The 21,063-nt window shown below is 46.6% G+C and overlaps 1 protein-coding gene across 1 annotated transcript in view; it reads right to left on the bottom strand.

Annotated features, from left to right (window-relative positions):
* SLC24A3 (solute carrier family 24 member 3) overlaps nucleotides 1-21,063 on the bottom strand; it is a 111,122-nt gene that overhangs the window by 38,630 nt on the left and 51,429 nt on the right. The window contains 3 exon segments of the mRNA XM_066316688.1: nucleotides 1,450-1,534; nucleotides 5,459-5,533; nucleotides 12,857-12,933. Coding sequence (XP_066172785.1) covers nucleotides 1,450-1,534; nucleotides 5,459-5,533; nucleotides 12,857-12,933 — 237 coding nt within the window.

Raw genomic sequence — 21,063 nt, 5'->3', positions numbered from 1 at the left:
AAATTCCCTGACCAGTATTCTGCCCCTTCCCATATCCCCATCCCAAGGGGCTTCAGTAGGGACGAAACTTCAGAGATGGAGATGATTCAGAGCTGTCTGGCCACAGCTAGTGATGGCTAGCTGGCTCACAAGCCAAGTGATGCCTCTCAGGATGAATTATGGGGCTATGTTATAAGCTTTTTTCAGAGCTCTTCTGTCAAATTTGGTTAAAATTGGCCAATTAGATTAATGGTGAGGGAGATGAACTGACAGACACAGGCATCACGGTGCTGCACAAAATCATTTCCTTTGGAAGCCGGCCTAAAAATAACACTCCATCTCCTGCTAGCTGTCAGACTGTTAAAATTCACCCCTTTTTTAAGGTTCCAACACTATTTATCTGGCCAGTGCAGTTTATGTATTTTTTCCAACTTCATCCTTTTCTCAGAAGCACACATCTGCCAAGTGCCAAGTGCCACATGGCATGTGGTGGGTTACACCACAGCAAGAAAATGATCTGCTGACCATCAGGGCTTCTCCAGAGTCACCTGAAGAAATCTGGTTTTATTTTCACCCTGGTGCTGCACTACCCTTAACTGAAGGACAATCCCAACTTGGTCCAATTTAAGTTCCCAAATGATAAGGCTTTGCTTGTCTAATCAGACCTCTGAAAGACAAGTGTCTCCTAAAGAAAGTATATGAGCTGAGAAATAATTCCATTCGGTGATGGAGAATCTGAACCCTCCCAGCTGCTGCCTCGATGATCCCCTGCCAGTGGAGGGGGAGGTGAGTCTGACTGCAGAACACTTCACACTCATGCCTAGGCAAAGCATCACTCTGTAACACTGCCTGTAGTGCCCCTCCCTCATGGCTGTGGGGACACCACAAAAGTTTCCTGGGTTTTGCACACTTAAGGATGGCTGAATCCCTTCACCACACTTCCCATAAACGGAGAGCTGCTTTGGAAGTGTGATGCTCTGACCAACCTGCTGCTGTGAAAAAGCACTTCAAATCCTCCTCTCCTCCCCACTCTGGCTTTTCCAGGGAAAAGTGGTGTTGGAAAACTAACCAGAGGGAAGGTGATGGCAGAGAACCTGTTGCTGAGGACATGAACAGTGTGTCAGGGCAGAGAGGCTGGGAGAAATCCTTCCCTGCTGTGCCCTGGAGCTGGCATGGCAGATGGGGTAGCAAAGTAGGCAGGGGAGGATAAGGCTGTAGGTGCAGCCTGGCTAGTGGGCAGCAGTGGTGAAGTGCCTACTGGTCCTGGCTTGGCAGGGTCACATCCAGGCCCTGCTGTGAGATAATGACTCTCCCAGAGTCACTTCACCTGGCAAGGACTCCCCATAGTCAGTGCCATGTGTGCCCAGGAGGGATTATAACAAACCTTGCAAGCAGGCAGTAATCCCATTTCAGCTCTGAAAATAGTTAGGGAAAGGTGCAGGTTTTGGGAAGCAGCAGCAGCCTTCTTACCTATGACAGATGTGAACAGCTCAGGAGCAGAGCTTCCTGCTGCCATGAAAGTTGCCCCAGCCACATCTTCACTGAGATGCAAGCGCTGCAGAGAAACAGAGTCAGTGATTACTACACTGAGCAGCTGAAAGAATTCCATTCTCAATGTTAAACTGCCCACTGAGAGCACGTACCTGTTAAGTTTTGTGTAAACAGAGGTTAAGTAGAGGGGAAAAGTCACCACAGGCACTGGCTACTGAAGTCAGCATTGCCTGGCAGAGAGGGTAGGTTATGGCAGTGACACTTTTAGAGAGGAGAGAATGGTCAGCAGCCCAGCCAACAGGAAGGCAGCTTCATCACTCATGGGTCTGTCTGCTCCACAACCCCAGGAACACACACCTTATCTCTCCCACTTTGGCCTGTGAAGGGCAGGTGTGGGGCTCAGGCTTGGTTTACCTCCAGCCACCTTCCCTGGTACAACTTATACCTTGGTTTACCCTCTCCTTACCCCTTTCTCCCAGACTACATCACTTACCTCCTGTACCTGCCCCTCAGCAGTACCCAGAGATTGTCTGAAAAATGGGGGCTTCTGAAAGGGAAAGGACCCACTGTTCTACGGAAAGGTCATCAGCATATGCTGCTTCCAAAGATTTCCTTGGCTAATTACACCCTCTATGTTGTCTGCACTCCCACTGCTCCATCTGCACCAGCTGATGCTCAGCAGATGCCACAAGGCACCTTCCCCTGTTGAAGAGGAGCAACAACCAGCTCCTGCCATATGGCCACCACCCCAAGTTGTTACTACACCAAGGCACTAGCTGCCACTGTGGAAGCACAAGAAAGGCAGCCAGGAGCATCACAGGGTGGTGGGAAGTGTCCCTGGAAGTGTCACTTTTGAGGCAGCCCCCCAGCCTGGCAGGACACAGGAAATCTCCCTCTGTCCCCATTCTCCTGCAACACTGCAGGGCTCCTCTGCTTCTTCAGCCTTGGCACAGAGACAAGAGAACAGAAATCCTCACAGTAGCCTTTTCTGAAGATTCTGCAATGGATATTCCTGGCCCCTAAGTGAGGGTAACTCTACCCACATAGGGAACAACCCTTTGTACGTAAGTTATAGGGACAAAGGAAAAGGACAGGATGTGCCCTCACCAGGAATGCCTTTGAAGCAGAAGACCACAGCGTTGCTGGAGTGCTATAAAGCCTGTGGAACCCGATAAAATACAACTTTATGGAAAATGATTTTAAACAGGATTGAAACTATTGTGAGAGAAGTTCACAGGAGCAGAAGCAGATCCCCAAAGGCCAGGTTCTTCTGCAGGGTGCTCCACGAAACTATCGAGACATCTGGAACTCATGGTGCCTCTTGAAAGCTAAGCCACCAGCCAAGGAAACCAGCTGTGCTGACCTCCTGGGGGGTGGCTGTACTCAAAGCTACCATACATCCCCTTGAGGACAGTTCGTAGAGAATTCACTGAAATGCACATAATGATTAAAGTGATACAACAGAGCAGAAAACAGCACCATGTAGGAGGCAAAATGTATTTGCAGACAAATGTTTGCCACTGACGTAGTGTAAGTGCTCTGTAACACCAGGAAAGGAGCAGCCAGGCAAGTGCAACTAGAAACTGCTTTAGAAAACAAATTAAAATCTGGGTTTTGTTGTAAGTACCTGTGAACTAACACAGAAAGTGTATGTCTACCACAGCAAGTGTTCTGGAGCAAATTCTCATGTCAACGCACATTTGGGAGCACAAATGGCTTGATGGTTGAACTCAACAACTGCTTCCCAAACAAGATGGAGCTAAGCCAGAAAAAGGACACTTGTTTTAGAATTAAAGCATCTAAACTGTGAGAAGATGTAGAACAACTACTGGTAGATCTTCAAGATCTTCAAAAAAACCTTCAGGCAGGAGGCCAGAATTCTTGGTGCATAAAATACCTAAGAATATTTTAATGTCTCCAAACATCAGGTATGGGGTGAGAAAAGACTTTTCTAGGAGAGACTCAAGCAGGAGCAATAGAACAGTTAAAGTCTGATCCATTTATATGACCTATTTTGATAAGCCCTAATGCTATGACACCTTTCTCCTGGACAGTAACTTCTCAATACAAGTACTCCAGCTCTGGTGTTCAGTTGCTAAGCTTTCTCTTTTACACATAGTTGAACAAAAATTGTTATCCTCATCTTACTGGATAACAGAATGGTTCAGAACCACTAAGGCACATGAGGAATTGCTGTGTACCATTGAGAAGACAACAAATAACTGAAAAAGCAAAGACCTAAGCAAGTGAAAACTGCCTTCTAGGGCCCAGGGGCTTGCAAATACTGCAGTAAATCACACAGGGAGGGTGTTTGCTTTTTAGACATCAGTCCAAACCCAAGCACATCTGAGAATTTGTCAGAAGAACAAATGGCACGGTATAGCTGGCACTTATTTGATCAGCTTCTGGGGCAGGTGGAGACATACAGATCCTGCATGTGCAGAGAGTTAATGACCATAAAAGAGCCCCTTGCTTGTGACAATGAAGTTTACCACCAGTGAAGTTAGAAATTGGTAACACCATGCACAGTGTTTACACACAATTTGTAAACACCTCAAGGATCAACTTTCTACTGAGCAGTGCAGGAAAGCAATGGAGTTTGTCCATGACCACTCGGAGTCCCTGGCAGAACTGCAACAGGAGACAGTGCTCCACAGACCCAGGTCAGGCTCTGGGCCATGAGCAAGGCTCAATCAAAACACACTCATGGGTGGTATGTAACGAGGGGCTTAGCCAAGAGAAATAACAATCTCCCTTCATCTCCTGTCTCTGTGTCCCTCTAGATGGCTGGCTTGACCTTGAGTATATTGACAGCACTCCAAAATACAAGCCTGTCCTGGCCACTGCTCACTGAGCTCAGGTTTTGTTCATCCACAGATACCTGAGACAGCTTTTAGAGCCACATTTCCCGGTGAGGTTCACTCGCCTGGGAAAGGGGAGGTCAAAGAACTTAGCATGCCTAATTCCTCAGCATCTCCTATCACCACGTCCTCTCCTGAATCTTGCAATGGGGTTCCCCAGATTCAGCCCCAGAGGGAGCAACAACTTTGCAGGACAAAAGCTCCTGCCTTGACATTTCAGTTACCTCTATACTTAAGCAATAACAAGTAAAATTTCCTAGGGGCTTTTTTTCCTTGATGATGCAAAAAAAAAAAAAAAAAAAAGCCTGCACAGCAGGGCACTGAACTTCAACTATCAGGTTAGTTTAGAGACAGCTTCCATCAGTGCTGTCAGCACAAATGACTTGTCCTGCCCACTTCCACACCTCTCCTAGGGCCAGCATGGCACAGCACCTGACAGGTGACACTTGTTCCCAGGCACATGGGCAGGCATCTTCTGTAAGTGACACAGACCTTACACTTGTCAAGACCAACCATATTCTCCACACACAAAGGTTTCACTGCCTGGAACTGGCAGCAGATACAGCTCGCTGTAACTTCGGGTACATGGTCTGTGTTCTCCCTGTGGCTGTCTGAGCTGATTTAGGCCAAAATTTGTCTTCTGAAATTTAGGCATCCTAACCTTAACCGAAGAGAAACGGGGTCCTCTGCAATTGCTGGAAGCATTCACAAGCTCCTTTACAGCTGCCCTAGCTGTCCCTGCTGCTTTACAACTTACACCCAAAAAACACAAGGTATGACAGACATGACTGTGAGGGCAGTGTACAAGATCCGCAATCTCTACTGGGGTAAATCACCAGAGATTTTAATTTGTGTCAGCTAAGGCTAGGGCCTGCTGTTTCTGCAGAGACATCTGCAAAGATGGGCAATTGAGAGGGAACAGCAACACAGTGGGAACGCCTGGAGCACCTGGAGAGCCTGTCCTGTGAGGAAGAACATGGAGCTAAGTCAACATGCACACATCATGCTGAGCAACAAGAGAAGCAGCATGGGCAACACTGCAGGACAACAGTAAATACACCATCACCCCGAGGCCCTCCAGACCTGCTGTGAAAGCAGCACATGGGGAAGGAGCATCTAACACTTACTTCACAGATCTTCTCCAGCGAAGGGACGAAGAAGTCATCGCAGACGATTGCCAACGCATAGAACATGTACACAGCCTGCAATGGGGAAGAGAAAAGGCTGAGTCTGGAGACTGTCACACAGAACTGAATGGCACCATCCCAACGCATCTCAGGTTTATTTGGTATAGACTTTCCAAGGAAATAAAACGCTCTCACAAGAATAATTCACAGAGGTGTCTGGGATTTAACTGAAAGATGGTGGAGTTTTTATCCAAAAGTTCTTATAAACTGTCAAAAGCTGCCAAAGTTTTATCTTCGCCGTAAAGACTACTTTTTTTTTTTTTTCCCAATTCTCTGGACATTACTAAGCACACTGAAGTATTTTTGCCTTCTTTTTTTTTTTTTTCCATTGTGCAGTGCAAGGCTTTTTTATCACTGTGTTCTGTGAAAATCTAAACCCTGGAGGAGTCATTTTTGAAATCTAGCATTCTGAAAAATGGGAAAGGAGCTTTGTTTTCCTGGACTGAAGCATCCTGCCATGTCACCTGAGTCCCAGTGGTAAATCTTGCTGCATTTCACACAGGAACAAATGAAACCAAGGGAGAACACAAGACTTGAAATGATGCTGAGCTAACCAGCTCTTCAATTTAATGCAAGAAGCATTTAATCTGTGTTTCTGTACTATTACACATAATGTGCTGGGGCCTGACCTCTGCCCTGAAAGGCAAAGGACACAGTTGGGCTGACATCCATGCAGCAAAGGCCTAGAGGCAACCTGGCCCATTCTGCCCACAGTGAAGGAGCTCATTCCCCATCTGGACACAAAGACTGCCACTGGACAGGAAAAGGCCCATTGGCACCGGGGAAAACCAGGGGAAAAGCATGACAGGTACCAACAGAGCACAGCCACGCTGAGTCTGCCTCCCAGCCCACTCTGCTTTTCTGGCATGGACACATCCAAGACTTGCTGCAGGGTTCAAAGACAGCTCCACCTTTTTGGTGACATCTGCCGAGCACAAGCACAGAGTTACTCCTAGAAGCAGTGCAGCTCCAGTGACTAACTACAGCTGAGAGAAGTATTTGTAGAGTAACAGTGTATTAATTACACACTAGGGAACCACAGTTCTAAGCACATCACCAACAGATCCTCTGATGTTGCTTGTTGTTGAAGTCCTGCAGAAGCTCACATGATGGGAGGAGACCAAGGTATTTTTTTCTGGAGATAAAGCAGTAATAAAAATGCCTCCAGGTTTCCAGGGTTTTGTTCTTGTTTTGATTTTCCAGGAACAGGTTTAAATCCCCCAACCTCATCAAAAACACAGATTCTAATTTGCCTGAACTACAAAGTTGCTGCAAAAAGCCAGAAATTACTGTACATCTCAGCCATGAAAACTTTTTTAGCTCAAAAATCATTCAAGTGTATTTTTTTTTAGGATTAGAGATGGGAATTTCATCATAACAAATGATTTTGAGACAATCTTGACACAACAGCTGGTAGAATATCATGTGGACAGTTTCTGTGCTTCTTTGTCCCTCGTCATACACATGAGTAAGTGTAACATAGGTTTTTTGAAAATCTTATGCTGCAAAACAGCCTTGAGGACCACAAAAGTAAGCAAAATTCCAGGTCTTCAACTCTGTTGGGCGCAGCAAAGAACCTGATCTTGCAAAGGGAGTACCAGCTGCTGACAAAATACCAATAGAGATAAAGGAAGAAAATGGCTTGCAGGCATTGTGCATCATAGGAACAAGGATCAGAAAGGGATCCAGAGAGCGATGTGGCCAATTTCCATTGAAATACAGCGGATAGCGGATGCCTAACTTCAGCCTGGATTTTTGATCTGCTAATCATATTAATCTGCAGTGGGTCATGCCCTCACTGTCCTGTCCAAACACACAGTAATGCCTCTCAAGAACGCCCATCTGTCTCCATCAGCATCATCCCTGTAAAGTGAGCATGGACTCTCTCCTTTTGACACAATCCATGCCCAGGAAGCACCTCCCAGAGGCAGCCAAAGAAGAGGAGGCCAAGGGGAGGCAGCCACCACAGCAGCCCATGCCCCAGAGCCCAAGCAGCTCACCCCAGTTGTCCCCACATGTAGCACACGTGCCCCGCACTGTCTGTAGGTGTCCTTAGGTGATGCCAAGCTCCTCAGGGCTCATCAGAGCCACCAGGGGCAAGGCACCCACCGGTTTTTAAGCTTAGAAAATTCTTTCTCTGGATTTTATATGCACATTCAAATGATCCCAGGGGAGGAAGGGTTGGTGTCGCTTCCACTGCACACAAGACTGCCAAAGCACCTCCATGTCCCAGCATTAAAGTGGAATCTCATCGTGCCAAGGTTTCTAGAGGGCACAACAGCAATAACCTTCAAGGGTGACAAAGGGATTTTCTTTTGTCCACCCATGCTTTCTTATTAGTAGGATCAGGTACAAGATGAAAGGCAAAAAGGGCACTGAAATGAGTAAGGAACAGAAAAATACATGTAAAAGAACCTGCCTCCCCAGGCTCTTGCTCATCCCCTCCAGGACTGGGGAGCTGGAAGCACACAGCCAAACCCGCTGCACTCCTTGGGATGAGCACTAGCACCAGGCTGACAGTACTGACCAGGCTGAGCCCACACCACCTACACACCCCAGCATTTACTTTAATGATCTCACTGCTGTCACAAATCTGGTTTGGCTGTGAGTCTTCCCTAAGTTCATTCAAGTGGCTTGGGTGCAGAAACGTGTCAGTATCGAAGGAGTATCTTGCTAAACCCCAGCCTTGTTCACAGACTAAACCACGGGAAGCTACCCACAGTCAGTGAACACACGAGGTCAGTAACTGTTACTTCTTTGGAAGTTCTCCAGGCTCTTTGGTGGGGTTTGTTTGTTTGCTTTTTAAACAAATAAGGCAAAGCAATGTTTAGAGCTTGGACCAGCAGAAACACAAGCAAAACATTTAATTTAATGTCAAGCCAGACTCAGAAAGAGACCAGGGGGCAGTGGAGGCTTTTTTATGCAAGAGGGAGGAAGGCAGGAGCATCAGGCATGTCCCATGAGGAGGCCGACAGACACTCAGCATGATGAGGTGGTATCATCCTCCATCTAAGCCATCCTGAGATTCCACCAAGGAGTCCCACGGATTTTTCCTTCAGCACACGCCTCCCTGTCCTCGCAGGTGCCATGGGAGCAGCAGATCTGGAAAGCAGCAGGGCAGCACAGACTAAAGCCTGTTCCACTTGAAACTGCCACTGGGAATTAAGAAGCGGTTGGAGGACACAGAACATGACCTGTGCAGTGGCAGCAGAGCACAACGTGGAGGATGCAACATGCAAAATAAGACTCGGCCACAGCTTCACTCGGTTGTATTTTGCTCCAAGTGATGACACGGGAGTCTTTATCCAGGCAACACATTTAAGAAAACACACTCACTCCTCCTCCCGCAAGGGACGTTAAAAAATTAGGAAAATGCAATGGCCCTGCATAAAAGGGATTATAAATGCCAAATTAAGTACCACATTAGGACTGATTTCAAAATGAAGATTCTAACAAACAAACATGCAATCTCTGCATCAAGTATCTTACTCAAAATACACTTCACAGGACAGAAATGGTATTTTTCCATGGTTGTCCAGCAGTCCTTTGAGCTTCCCATGACAGTCTTCATACTCAAACTAAAACTTGCTTCACTGAGCTAAAGAACCTTTTCACAAGACAGCATAATGCTGTAGGAGCAGCAATCTCTACAGCCCTACCTTCTTCCCAGGGGCTGGGAAAGGCCCAGGTGACAGTCCCTGCTGCTGCTGCTGCACAGACCTCTGCCCCAGGGGGCAGGAGGAGCAAAGGGCCACCCCTGAAACTACATTAACCAAGCACAGGGCTTTCCTCAACTCTGACTGCATTACAAATCCACCTAAAACTCCATTGTTGGAGGGAAATTAAAAAAACCCCAACCAAAGCAGGAAGCCACAGAGCCCGGGTTGACTCCAGCCAGCAGCTTGTGTACCATGATATGGCCAGCAGTGCTTCCACAGTACCAACACGGATGGCCAGGGCACTGGAGAAATAACTCCCCTAAAGGAGACAGCTCTGTGCTGCAGAAATGAGATGTGTCTGGGTACTGACCTAATGTAGAAATAGATGGAGACAGGAGCCATCCAGGGCGACCTACATTTCCCAAGCGCCTCCCTCCCTGTCAGAGACCCCGTTCCCATGGCTACAGGAAGCGATGACAAGCCAGGAGCAGGAGGGATGGCTGAGCACAGGCACTGCTTCTCCACCCTGCTCGGTGTGGAGGGCCAGGTCCGCACAGGGACAGCCTCAGCTCTGACCCTACACAGGCTCCTCATGCTGGCAACTCAACACATCCTGGCACGGCGCCCCAGATCTGCTAGAGGAAGCTGGGAAAAGGGGAAGCAACACTGTGCTGTCAAAAACACTGGGATAACACAGAGACCCAAACCCCCATTCTCAGCTGCCAGCCAAAACCTTGGGAATTTCTCAGCAAAGCCATTTCCCTCCTGTCTTGAGGGGGTAACTCTTCCCGGTGTTGCTGAGCATGGCAGGGCTGAACATCTGCACAGGGACATCAGCTGAAGAAACTGAAAGGAAAAGCCCTAGGAAAAGGCTAAGAGAGCAACTGCACGGCCTTCCAATATGCTAAGGAACTGCAGGAAAGCTGGAGAGGGACTTTGACTAGGGCTTGGAGAGACAGGACACGGGGGAATGGCCTTACACTGACAAGAGGGGAGGGTAGATTGGGTACAAGGAAGAAATTGTTCCCTGTGAGGGTGCTGCTCCTCATAGCAGGAGAGTTAAAACTGGATATTGTGTAAGGGTCTTTCCAATCCAATCCAATCCAGTCCATGATTCTACAAATAACAACGTTAAGATTGCAAAAAGAAGCCCTTGGGTGCTGGGGAGCTCCCAGGCTGCAGAAACAGAACCAGTATTAAAATCCAGACCCTGGCCCCTCCAAACTGAATGTCCCAAACCAGTGACTTAGTGGGGAGTTTGCAGCTCAGCCTCTTCTCAGAGGGAACATGGAAATAATGAATGGCAGGGAAGCAGTCAGCTGCTGAGCTCTGAAAAACTGTCCAGGAGAAATTAAACATGACTCCAACCCGTAATACGTGCTCAGTGGCCCCCTTTTCCTTCAAACCAAAGTATTTTCTGTTCAGACCTAAAACTATTGCTGACCTGCCCAGTTTTTCCTAGATTTTTCAAGTGTTTAGGGATTAACTTTCATCTTTGTGAAACATCAGATCATGTTTAGTAATTCACACAGCCCCACTGTGAAGATGTGCTGGGGTCCTTTTTCTCTTTGTATTAAACAATAGAGAGAAGATGCCCTTGGAAGCCTCCTGCACTCCACAGTCCCAGTGATAGCTTTTGTCCCATTCCTCTGGCTTCTGGTAAACCAACGTTGCCTTGATGTCTTGCAGAAATAAATATGAAAGTACGAGCAAAGAAGTGGAGAAGAGAGAACAACATTTTTACTTAAATGAATAGAAACTGTTTAAGAGGAGGTCACTAACATGAGAAGCATGGTGATGACCTCTAATCATCACTGATTGTTCTCCCTACCATTACAGAACCCCTTTTACAGTCCAATTTTCTCAAACCCATCAAGAAACCTCAGTGGAAACAATGAAACCCAGGGTCTGTATCCTCATTTCTCCAAAAAAGTGCATTACTGCTTCTGCTCTGATTTTATCGCACGTTTGGTAACTGTATTTCTGGGAGGTAAAAAACAGAACTGGAGGTCTTTTTTTTTTTCTTTTTTTTTTTCTTTTTTTTTTTTTTTTTCCCCCTCAAGATGTTGTCTCCAGCTATTCCAGTACTAGAGAGGCTGAATCCAGGCAGGCCCTGCACCTCAGGGACCACAAGGCAAAGAGCAGTCAGTAATTTTTCCTAAGTCCACAAAACTGCTACAGAGTACAATGGAGCAGCGATGGATCAAGGGAGCTGCCTTGCTGTTTGCTAGCAAGGAAGAAATTGAGTACATTTCTGCTGGGACAGTGGATGCCTTTCTACTTCTCATTAAAAACATGTAGATAGTGATTTCTCGGAGGAAAACCCTGGAATAATTCCCTGGGAAACCTCCCTCTGAGTACAGTAAGCGAAAGGCTTACTCACATGTTCCCTCAGTTCAAGCACGCAAATCATTACTAGAAGGTTCCTAGTTCTTTGTGTTACCATAGGTTGATTTTTGGTGCAGGAATTTTAATATTCTTCATCATTCTCCTCTATTGGACCTCTCCCTCAGACCCTGCCTTAACTCCCCTCCCACACCAGGATGTATAAATACCTGTCTGACCCTGGCTGCCTGCTTTTTGGCTCCTTGTTACTGTCATTTTCTAGTTCTATCCTACAGATTGTACACCTTCTTGTTTGCTGTTCTCATGTTATCAAAATTCCTTTTCGGACAACTGGATCAAGGCTGCCTCTGTCTACCAAGCTGCCATCAGGGCAAAGTCCAGAGGAAACTCAAAGGGGTCTGATCACCTTTGGATCACCTTGGACACCCAGGAGTTTCAAAAACAGATTTTTCTTTTTATTCTGAAGTAGACAGTTCAGTCCTCCGGACTCCATTTTGATACATGTTAAAGGCACATTCAAAACCGAATTCATATATGAATTTTTAGGAGTATTCTTGATGGTGACATAAAATCCAGCTTGGGTCCAGTGCTCAGTTTCCAAAACGTTTCAAAGCTCAATGTTCCCATGGAAACGTGGGATTCTTGAACTTGCCAGGCATGGTCAATAGCAATGTTACTCAATGAATTTCTGCAGCTATTTAGCAAAAAAAAATATAAATCCTAACACAGAGGACTCACATTAAAATACACAATACAATCTAATTTATTCTCAAAAAGAAATTATTAATCACTTCTTACAGCTAATGGTGGCTGTTCATTTAAGCTGAATAAAAGTTGTTAAAATCTTCTAAACATTCATTAGGAGCAGGTATTTTCTTCACTGCTTAAGAATTCCTCTAATGTAACTCATACAGGTGATAAAACAAACTTTCCAATCCATGTAATCCCATGGATATTTCTATCTCATACACTTCAGAGTAATCCAGAATTACTTCTTGCAGAACTCTTGTATCTTTTAGCTCTCTGACATTTAGTTTTCATCCTAAAGATGCCAAACTGTCCCATTTTCAGAGTCACTTTCTCTTTTCTATGGTATGACATGCTAACAGTGTCTACAGAACAAATGAAAACAGGAAGCGAGTTTAAACCATCCTTCCATTTTTGACTCCTTTTTATCAGAAGATCTCAAGAACAAAAAACTATCACATCCCTGATGCCACAGTCCATACAGGAGATGAAAATGCACCAAAGAGAAAAGAACTTCAGTCAGAGCTCTGGAGTACACTGGGCCTTGTCCAAGCCAGCAGAAGAAAGGCAAAGTCACAACACTTACACAGAGGACGTGCAGGACCACAGCTCCATGTCTCCTGTCCTCATTCGTGAAGATGTCACTGGGGAATTCATGGAGAGCTGCAAAAAGTGGGGAGGGGGAAAGAAAGCTCAGATGTTTAATCAGCTCCTCACACCCACCCCACATTGCTGTTCAGTAACAACAGTGAGAGACTGTCCAACCCAGCCCTGCAGCCACCTGCCAGAGGCTCTGCCTCACCTCCCTTTGGCTCAGCTTACCTTGTCCTCGAGCATCACCTTCCCCAAATGTTTACTGTGCCATTTCCTTCTGTGGCCAGCACCACACTGTGACCCACAGATGCACAACGGGGGACAAACACCCCCCAGAGCAGGGCACGGCTCCTCCCTCAAGGGAAGCAGTCAGTGCTGTCCAGAGCAAGTGCCATATCTCCTGGAGGGGTGGCAACTCTCTTCCCACTGCCCAACAATCCATAGACAGAGGAGCACACCACGTGCTTCAAAGCCTTTGCTGCAAGTGCACTGTCCCAAGTCACTGAAAGACAAATTCCCTCCATTTGCTCAAATGCTTTATTACTGCTCTGGATGCTCTGGATGTATAAAGCTCTTACGGACAGCCTGCTAATTAGGCTGCAGGAATGGCTTTAGGTTATAAATCAAAAAGCCAGTGTGAAGATGATGCTCTAGCATTCAAGTGCTTCCCAGTAATTCCAGATTTTGAAAGAACAGCTTTCTGCTAATGGTCAGTTCTTCACATTCGGCCATCAGCTAGAAAAAAGTCAAGCTAATTTTGACATCTTTAACAGGTTCTTTCTGCCTTTCCCTTCTCTAGCATTAATAAAGCTCTGGCAATAGAAACTAAATTAGCAATTGCACAGAATATTAAATGGATAAACGATCCAGCTCACTCTCCCAGTTTTGCTGCCTCTGAAACAATAATTGAGCAAAAGGCAGCTGCATTTTAATTTTGTTCCTCATGCAAGCAACAGCTCTACACAGGCACAGCACCTGAGGAGGGAAACGCTCTTTTTTTACATACAATCTTTTGGCCAAAGGCTCAGGTTATTACTGTTAATTGTATTCCTGAGGATTGGTAAATTCTATAATGAGTCCTAACAAACTAGCAGAAGCTACTGGAGCAGTACACATGGCATCTTTAGAATATCCATAATAGAGGAACACAGCAATTCTCTTCCCCTTTATGAGAACCAGCAATGCCTGTGACTTTTTATCACCAGTCAGGACTTGCCTTCCAGGAGCTGTGACTACTTCCTTCCAAGGCAGAACTAGTCCTGCCAGGCTGCCTTCCCCTCCCACCCCAGCACGGTGCTGTGATAGAGCTTCCAAAGGTTGCCAGAAACACCCTTAGGTGTGCAGCCTAAGGAAATAGTCAGGGAGATACCAGCGTAAGGACAAGCACAAGGCTGAGAAAAACCCCAACAAACAACACCAAACACTATGGAATCAGGGAGACAAAGAAGGAAAATCTGGTGGAAAGGATTCGTCCTTCCTCAGCAAAATTCTTCATTATATGATAATCCAATGTTTCCCTCACAGCTTTAAGAAAGGTTCCTGACCATTCCTCATTCCACAAGCAGAGGAAACATGGGGAGGTCTGCCTGCAGCAATATGCAAAATGGTTTGCTAATACATGTATGTGTGCTTCCCTTCCTCCTGCAGCTGCCTCTGAGATTTTACATTCATTACAGGCAGATGATAAAAATCCAATCCCTTTATCAAGAGTCTCTGGGAGGTTCGAGGAGCCCGAAGCGCACCTAAGGTAAAAGCAAAAACAAGAAAAGAAGAAACAATACAAAGATAGCATAAGCTGGCTCTAGTGTCAGTGGCTGGGAATCCTGGCCCTCCTGCCTGTGTGCAGCAGAAATGCCCAGTGCTCCCTCAGGTTCAGGGTCCCACCCCACAATGGCAGGAAATGCACCTCCTTTTTCAGAGAAAATCCAAGATGTCTATCAGCACATCCGCCACAACACTGTCTGAACACAAACACATTTAGTGGGTTACGCTTGGAAGCATGCAATTATAAACTAATTTATGCAAATTTGATATCTGCATTTTTATTAGCTGCATCAGGTGCGGATGAGTACAGATAAGAGGAGAGCTTTGCAAAACACAGGAGCTCCTTTCTGAGAAGAAAAAAAGGGTGCCGCTGGAACACCCTCCAAGAACAGCTGTCCTATTTAGCAGGTTATAAAAACTCAGACAGTTTGTTATTTCACTAAAAGAGTCCGTAGTCTTTGTACAGAAAATAGGTGCAGATTTTGCCAGATTTATTTTGATTGCACAGAAAACCCCAACCACCCTGCCAATGAACCTAAACTCAAAGAATAAAAGACTTCTGCCTAATAATCCACTCTGGTCCTGCAGACTTGACAGCCATCGGCCTGGAGCAGCGGAAGGGGAAGATTTTCACAGAGCTCAGTGCCTCCCCAGTCACCTCCTGCGGGCATATTAGGCACAATTCTGGGAGGAGCTCAGCACCCAGCATATTCTCAGTGCATTCCCAGCGGGTTCCAGCTCTTGGACATACACAACTCCGTGTCAATTTTCAGCTCCTGAGGGTCACATTCCCAGAAAACCGAGGACTGAAGTCTGCACCTCAACACAACACTCCTTCCAGGGGTGCAGTTCTACCTTGCACTGGGGCAACTTGTAGAACTATGAATGAATATTAGGATTATTCACATTTGGAAGTAACTGGAATTAGATGGCCATTAGCAAGGTATGGATTGGCCTTGGAAAGGGAGCTAAATATTACAGGAACAGATAAGCATTAGATGTGAGAAGCTATGTTGTTTTGCACTTGACTCCAGGCGTTCTGACGGGCAGTAGCTGCTGTGCAGGACAGGGAGCCCACACCTTTTGGAGACACCATCACAAGGGCGTGGCCAAATTCAGAGGAAAAGTTTGTATCTACACCCACCAAGAGAAAATTTAGTCATAATACAATGAGCTAGAATGAATTCTTGTCCTGTTATTCTCAATCAGTGTGCAATTCTGTAAAATCAGAACCCTGTTCAGCCCTGGCCACAGGTGACTTACAGAAGGTTCTGCATCACACTGCACACAAAGGATTGCCTGGCACAACACAAACCTGTCTTTCCCCAGGCCAGGTGTGCAGGGAAGGTGATAGTGTACCACTCCTCAGGGGGCGGCACTTTTCACAACCCTCTTCCCTGCTATTCCTTTCCCTCTCACATTAAATGTTCCCACCTTTCCAAAAGGATTACTTTTCAAAAAACCCAGCACTTTAATGGATCAATAGTGACATCCACTTATTTTTTAAGAAGTCTTTACATTGCTAGCCAGTGTATCTACTCTGTGTACAAGAAAACCCTTGGGAAAATCTCCCACTCTCATCTTTTAAGAGACAAAAGATGTTCAGCCCAGCCAAAGAATTACCAGCACAGAAAACTCAAATTTACAGTCTTGACTCATTTTCTCATGCTGTCCCCACAATTCCTTCTCTGCGAATTCTGCAGTTGTCAGCTATGAGTGACAGATGTTATTGGAGCAGACCTTGTGACATGAACCCAGACATCTTTTGCATCCATCCTGATAGCTTTTTACCCAGGGAAACAAAAGTAAACTTTAAAGCAATTAGTTACCTTTCTCCCTGTACACTCAGAAGCCTTGTTTTAAACTCAAGTTCAAAATCGCTACTGGGTTCAGGGTAAACAAAGAGAGCACATTCAGCACCTGCCTGCAGAGTGTTTCACTCCAGCAGCACCCCTGGATAGCACCAGGTCTGCCTCCCTGCTGTCTGTCCCTCACAGGAAGCAGGGACCTGCCAGGGTGAACCTGCAAGTGCAGGAGGTGAGTGGGCTCACAAACTGCTGGATCTGTGCAACCTCACAGCTCTCGCTGTCTGGAGACTAGCTGGGGCACACACAGCCCACCAAATACCCTGTTCCCATGGGAAAAACGTTAAATCACATGGCACAGGCAAGCGACATCTTTAGCTGCTTTTAAAATCAATGAGATTAGTCAAATTAGTCAAATTCTCTCTGAAGAGAGGGCGAGTACCTTTAATTAATTAATATTTTACTGTCTCCCAAGTGAAAATGGTGTTTGGATTGCAGTGGCATGAGTAAAAAACGCAAAGAGAGCCAAACTCTGGTGATACGTCAATAATAAAACATTATGCTCATGTTTCACTCGTGTCTCCACTTAACTGCTGCAAACCAGCAGCTCAAGCAGCAGAAGGCACAGACCCCACAGTAAATCATGCAGCATGCCCAGAGGCACCATCACACACCTCATAGTGGCTTTTCCAGACTCTGTGCCTGGCCCCTGGGATCAGCCCCTGGAGGGACAGACAGCAGTCATCCAACAGAGCTGGCAGCAAGAGGCAGAGCTCCCTGCTGGAGCTACTGAACCTGACCAAGCAGCTCAGCTTGGTCACCTGTGAACAGGTGCCTCTATGTGGGATGAGCCGGACAGAGCAGGTGTAGTGCGAATGAAAAGGGAGAGGTCTTGCATTTCTACTCAGTAAAAGTTATGGATGGGTGGAGGGAAAGAAAGGAGTGAGGAGATGGAGGAATATGAGATGGTGAACCCTGTGCACCACGGGGAATTCAGAATTGGCAGTTCATTTGCATGGGGACTGAGAACAAACACTTCTCCCTGCTGCTCTGGAAGAAGCACTCGAGAGAAATCACAGCCTGAAAGCAGCTGGCAGAGCAGATCCCAGGGCCCTCCAGCCACAGAGCAGCCAGCATTGCAGCTCCTGGGAAGCCCCACTTCTGCCTTGCAGCACCAGTTCCAGGAAGGGCAGCTCTGATCAGGCTTGTGGGATTGGGCTGCCAGGGGTGTTTTACCTGGGTGTAAACATGCATACACCTACAACACACGTGGCTCTGTGGGCGTCCCCAACAGCTGAGCTGCTTGTTGTTCCATGCACATCTGACTGCCAATTCTACAGAATTTCAGATGTTCAGAATCGCGCAGAAATTGCAAAATGCATTTTTGTTGCTTTGTGTGGCAACAGTGTTCATGGTGTCCCGGGAGGTTACAGCCACCGGCAGGGAAACAGAGGAGACAAGTCTCTCTTGTTAAGCACCAGAGTCCATTTTATTTCTGTTGTGGTTTGAAAGCAAACCAAGTGAGAGGCTCTAAGTCAGAAATACAATTTAATGAGAAGAAAAGGGAATAAAATAAAATAAAATAAATGCAACAATACAAAAAAGAAAACCAGTGACAGAGTCAGAATACACCCTGATCAGGGTGATGGAAGCAGTCTAGGCGAGGTGGTCTTCCTGAGGCAGTGACCTCGTAGAATTGTCTGGTGGCTCCAATCCTCTGGGAATCCAGTGGGTGAGAGCTGCTTCTACTGTCCCAAATCCCAGTTTATATCCAGGTGAGAATCCTTGGCTCCTCCCCGTGAGCGGAGCATCTCCCAATGGGATGATGAGTCACACAGTGGGTCCTTGATGGCCCATTAAAGAGAGAGAACTCCCGGAGGGAGTGATCTGTGAGTCATGCACAAGGCATCGATGGGCCATTAACTGAAGATGGTGATAGAATACATCCTGAACTCCAACCCAGGACAATTTCACACCCCACCCCGAGCCGGGGAGGGAGGAGAAGGCGAAGAGAGAGAGGGCGAGGGGCGACAGCCAAGAGGGAGAAGCCCACTCCCGTCTCCCCTTGAGTAGAGGGTGTGGGTATGGGGCAAAGGGCAGGTGAGGGCATGGACCTGGAGCCGATGGAGACACACCGAGGGGGAAGGAACCACAACGCCAAGGTCATTGAGGGGGGCAGAACTGACTAAACCGCTGTGCACGGAGCACACTGGGAGCGTCCCCTCAGGCAGGAGGGGTAGCCAGGCCCTGGTATTACATCGAGTAGTGGCTGAAAACATTCCACACGTTTCCTTTGAAAGAGGCACGTGAAGTGCCCGGCCCTGCACATCCCATACTATGGGGGTGTCCCTTTCCTCTCTACTCTCCCGGCTGTGTGTGGGGTGGCACTGTGCCCACAGGTTCAAGTCCTGCTTCGTCATGGGGCTCTTTTTCCATGCCAGCTGCACACACACTCTCCTGACGCTTTCCTCCACTGCAGGAAGTAAAGTCTTAAAAGAACAAACCCCTAAACATAAGCAGAGCCCTTGTGAAGTCAAAAAGGTTCTGTCTTGGCTTCAGTGCAAATGAGTCGCTTGCAAGGTCAGAGGCACATTGAGATCCAAGGACAATAAGCAAATATATCTCCACATAAATGGGGGAGAAATCAGAAATAATAAATAATGTGCAACAGCATTTGGTTCAGAGAGAGTTTAAGTCAAATAACAGCAACAAGTGACCTTTAAAGAGAAGGTTATACTTTATTTTGTTCAGTACAAGAACTAATAGCTGTCACAACAAGAATCTGGCAATTATTTCCCGGGATCTTTGAGCTTGTATATTCCTGTGTTTTACTTGACCATGCTACAGTTAAGCTGCTTAAACATATATATGTATGCTTAAACTGACAGAGGGCAGGGGTTGATTGGATACCGGGAAGAAATTCTTCCCTGTGAGGTTGGCCAGGCCCTGGAACAGGCTGCCCAGAGAAGATGTGGCTGTCCCTGGATCCCTGCAAGTGTCCAAGGCCAGGTTAAATGGAGCTTGGAGCACCCTGGGATAGTGGAAGGTGTCCTGTCCATGGCAGGAGTTGGCACTGGATGGGCTTCTTTAAGGTCCGTTCCAACTCAAATCTTTCTGGGACTCTGTGGCAGATTTTGTTCTGCTCTATGCCCCCATCCCGAGCAGCAACTGCTGCCTGTGAGAGGAAGCACAGACAGCTATCAGCAGAACTGCCAGTGGTATAACTTTTACAGACAGTTGGTGCTGGATCAAGATGTAAAAAATACACTGCTTCTGCAAAGTAATCCATTATCAGCCAAACACTCTGGTCAGAAATAGCTGGCACAAGGAAGGTTCTTAGCAAAACCACAGCAAGAAAAGAACAAATCCCTGTCTGGCTTCCATCCTCACACAAACTGCCAGAAATTCCTAATAATTTACTGGCTTAATTACAGCTATTCTGGAGTCCCTGGACTTCTTTTGATCTGGAATGGAATACAGTCCCTCTTTCATAAGCTTTATTTTGGGGAAAAAATATTTATATTGTGTTCATATCCATGGGCAGACTAACTAAAAAAGGCAGCTTTACAAGAAGCACTTTTATAATGCCACCCGGAAAGGAAGTTGCTGCTGTCACCTCTCTTTTCTTGGGGGGAAGAGGAAGGGACTTTTTAATCTCTCACCATCCCAAGTACTGGATGCAGGAATGCCATGAGTTCAAAGAAGGGGAGCAAATTCCCTTCTCTGCTTCAGTCTTAGCCCCATTATAGGAGTGGCTGGGAACCTGGATTGAAGCATCAAAAAAAAAAAAACCCAAAAAACCCCAAACAAACTAAACCAAACCAAACCAAAAAACCCAACCAAACAAACAAAACCCCCTAACAACCTCCTGCAAAGAATCAAACTTTTGGATTTTGCCAGAAACACGTTTAAAGTTGTGACTTAAACACAATGATCCAGGAATAGAGGCAGCTTACACATGGGCCAACCAAAGCCAGCCCTGCCCAGCAAGCAGCAGGGCAATGCCATTGTGAGCACCTGGAATGTGGGGACAGGGACAGCACCTTGGGACAAAGAATGGTGTGAGGGAGACAGAGACCCTAAAGTCACAGAACCCTTTAGGCTGGAAAAGCCCTCAGAGGTCACAGAGTCCAGCCCTTAACCCAGCACTGCCTTCCTGCCAAAGTGGGCTCTGCTCCAGGCCACTCCTGCCCTCCCAGCCAGGAAGCTGCCATGGGCTCTACCTCCCAAATGCCATCAGGGCAAGGATTTACTGCCCGCAAATGAATTTCAACATTTGAATTGTCCAGGCTCATCTGCTGAGAAGCTCTAATATGCTTTAAGCTCCCTTGAATGTATAAATGCTTAAAGCTATTACAGTCTCTTTGTTATTTTACATTAGGCATCCCATTAACTATTTTCTTACTTTGATATAATCAGTGTTTACCATCATTTGGAGATAAATTCTGGATAATGAGGGCACGTGGCCTGTCCCCTCTAGAGGCCAAGAGTTGTTTGGAAAGGCAGGGCAGCCCTGTCCTGACACCCTGGGGAGCACAGGACAGGACCCCAGAGCATGTTAGGTTTTTCTATTTAAGCTTACACGACACACAGAGGATCTGGTTCCTTCCCCTCTCAGCCACAACAAAAG

Source organism: Sylvia atricapilla, chromosome 3, assembly GCF_009819655.1.
Source record: "Sylvia atricapilla isolate bSylAtr1 chromosome 3, bSylAtr1.pri, whole genome shotgun sequence".
Lineage (NCBI taxonomy): Eukaryota > Metazoa > Chordata > Aves > Passeriformes > Sylviidae > Sylvia > Sylvia atricapilla.
The sequence above is the reverse complement of the archived record's forward strand: the minus strand, read 5'-3'. Positions and strand labels throughout refer to the sequence as shown.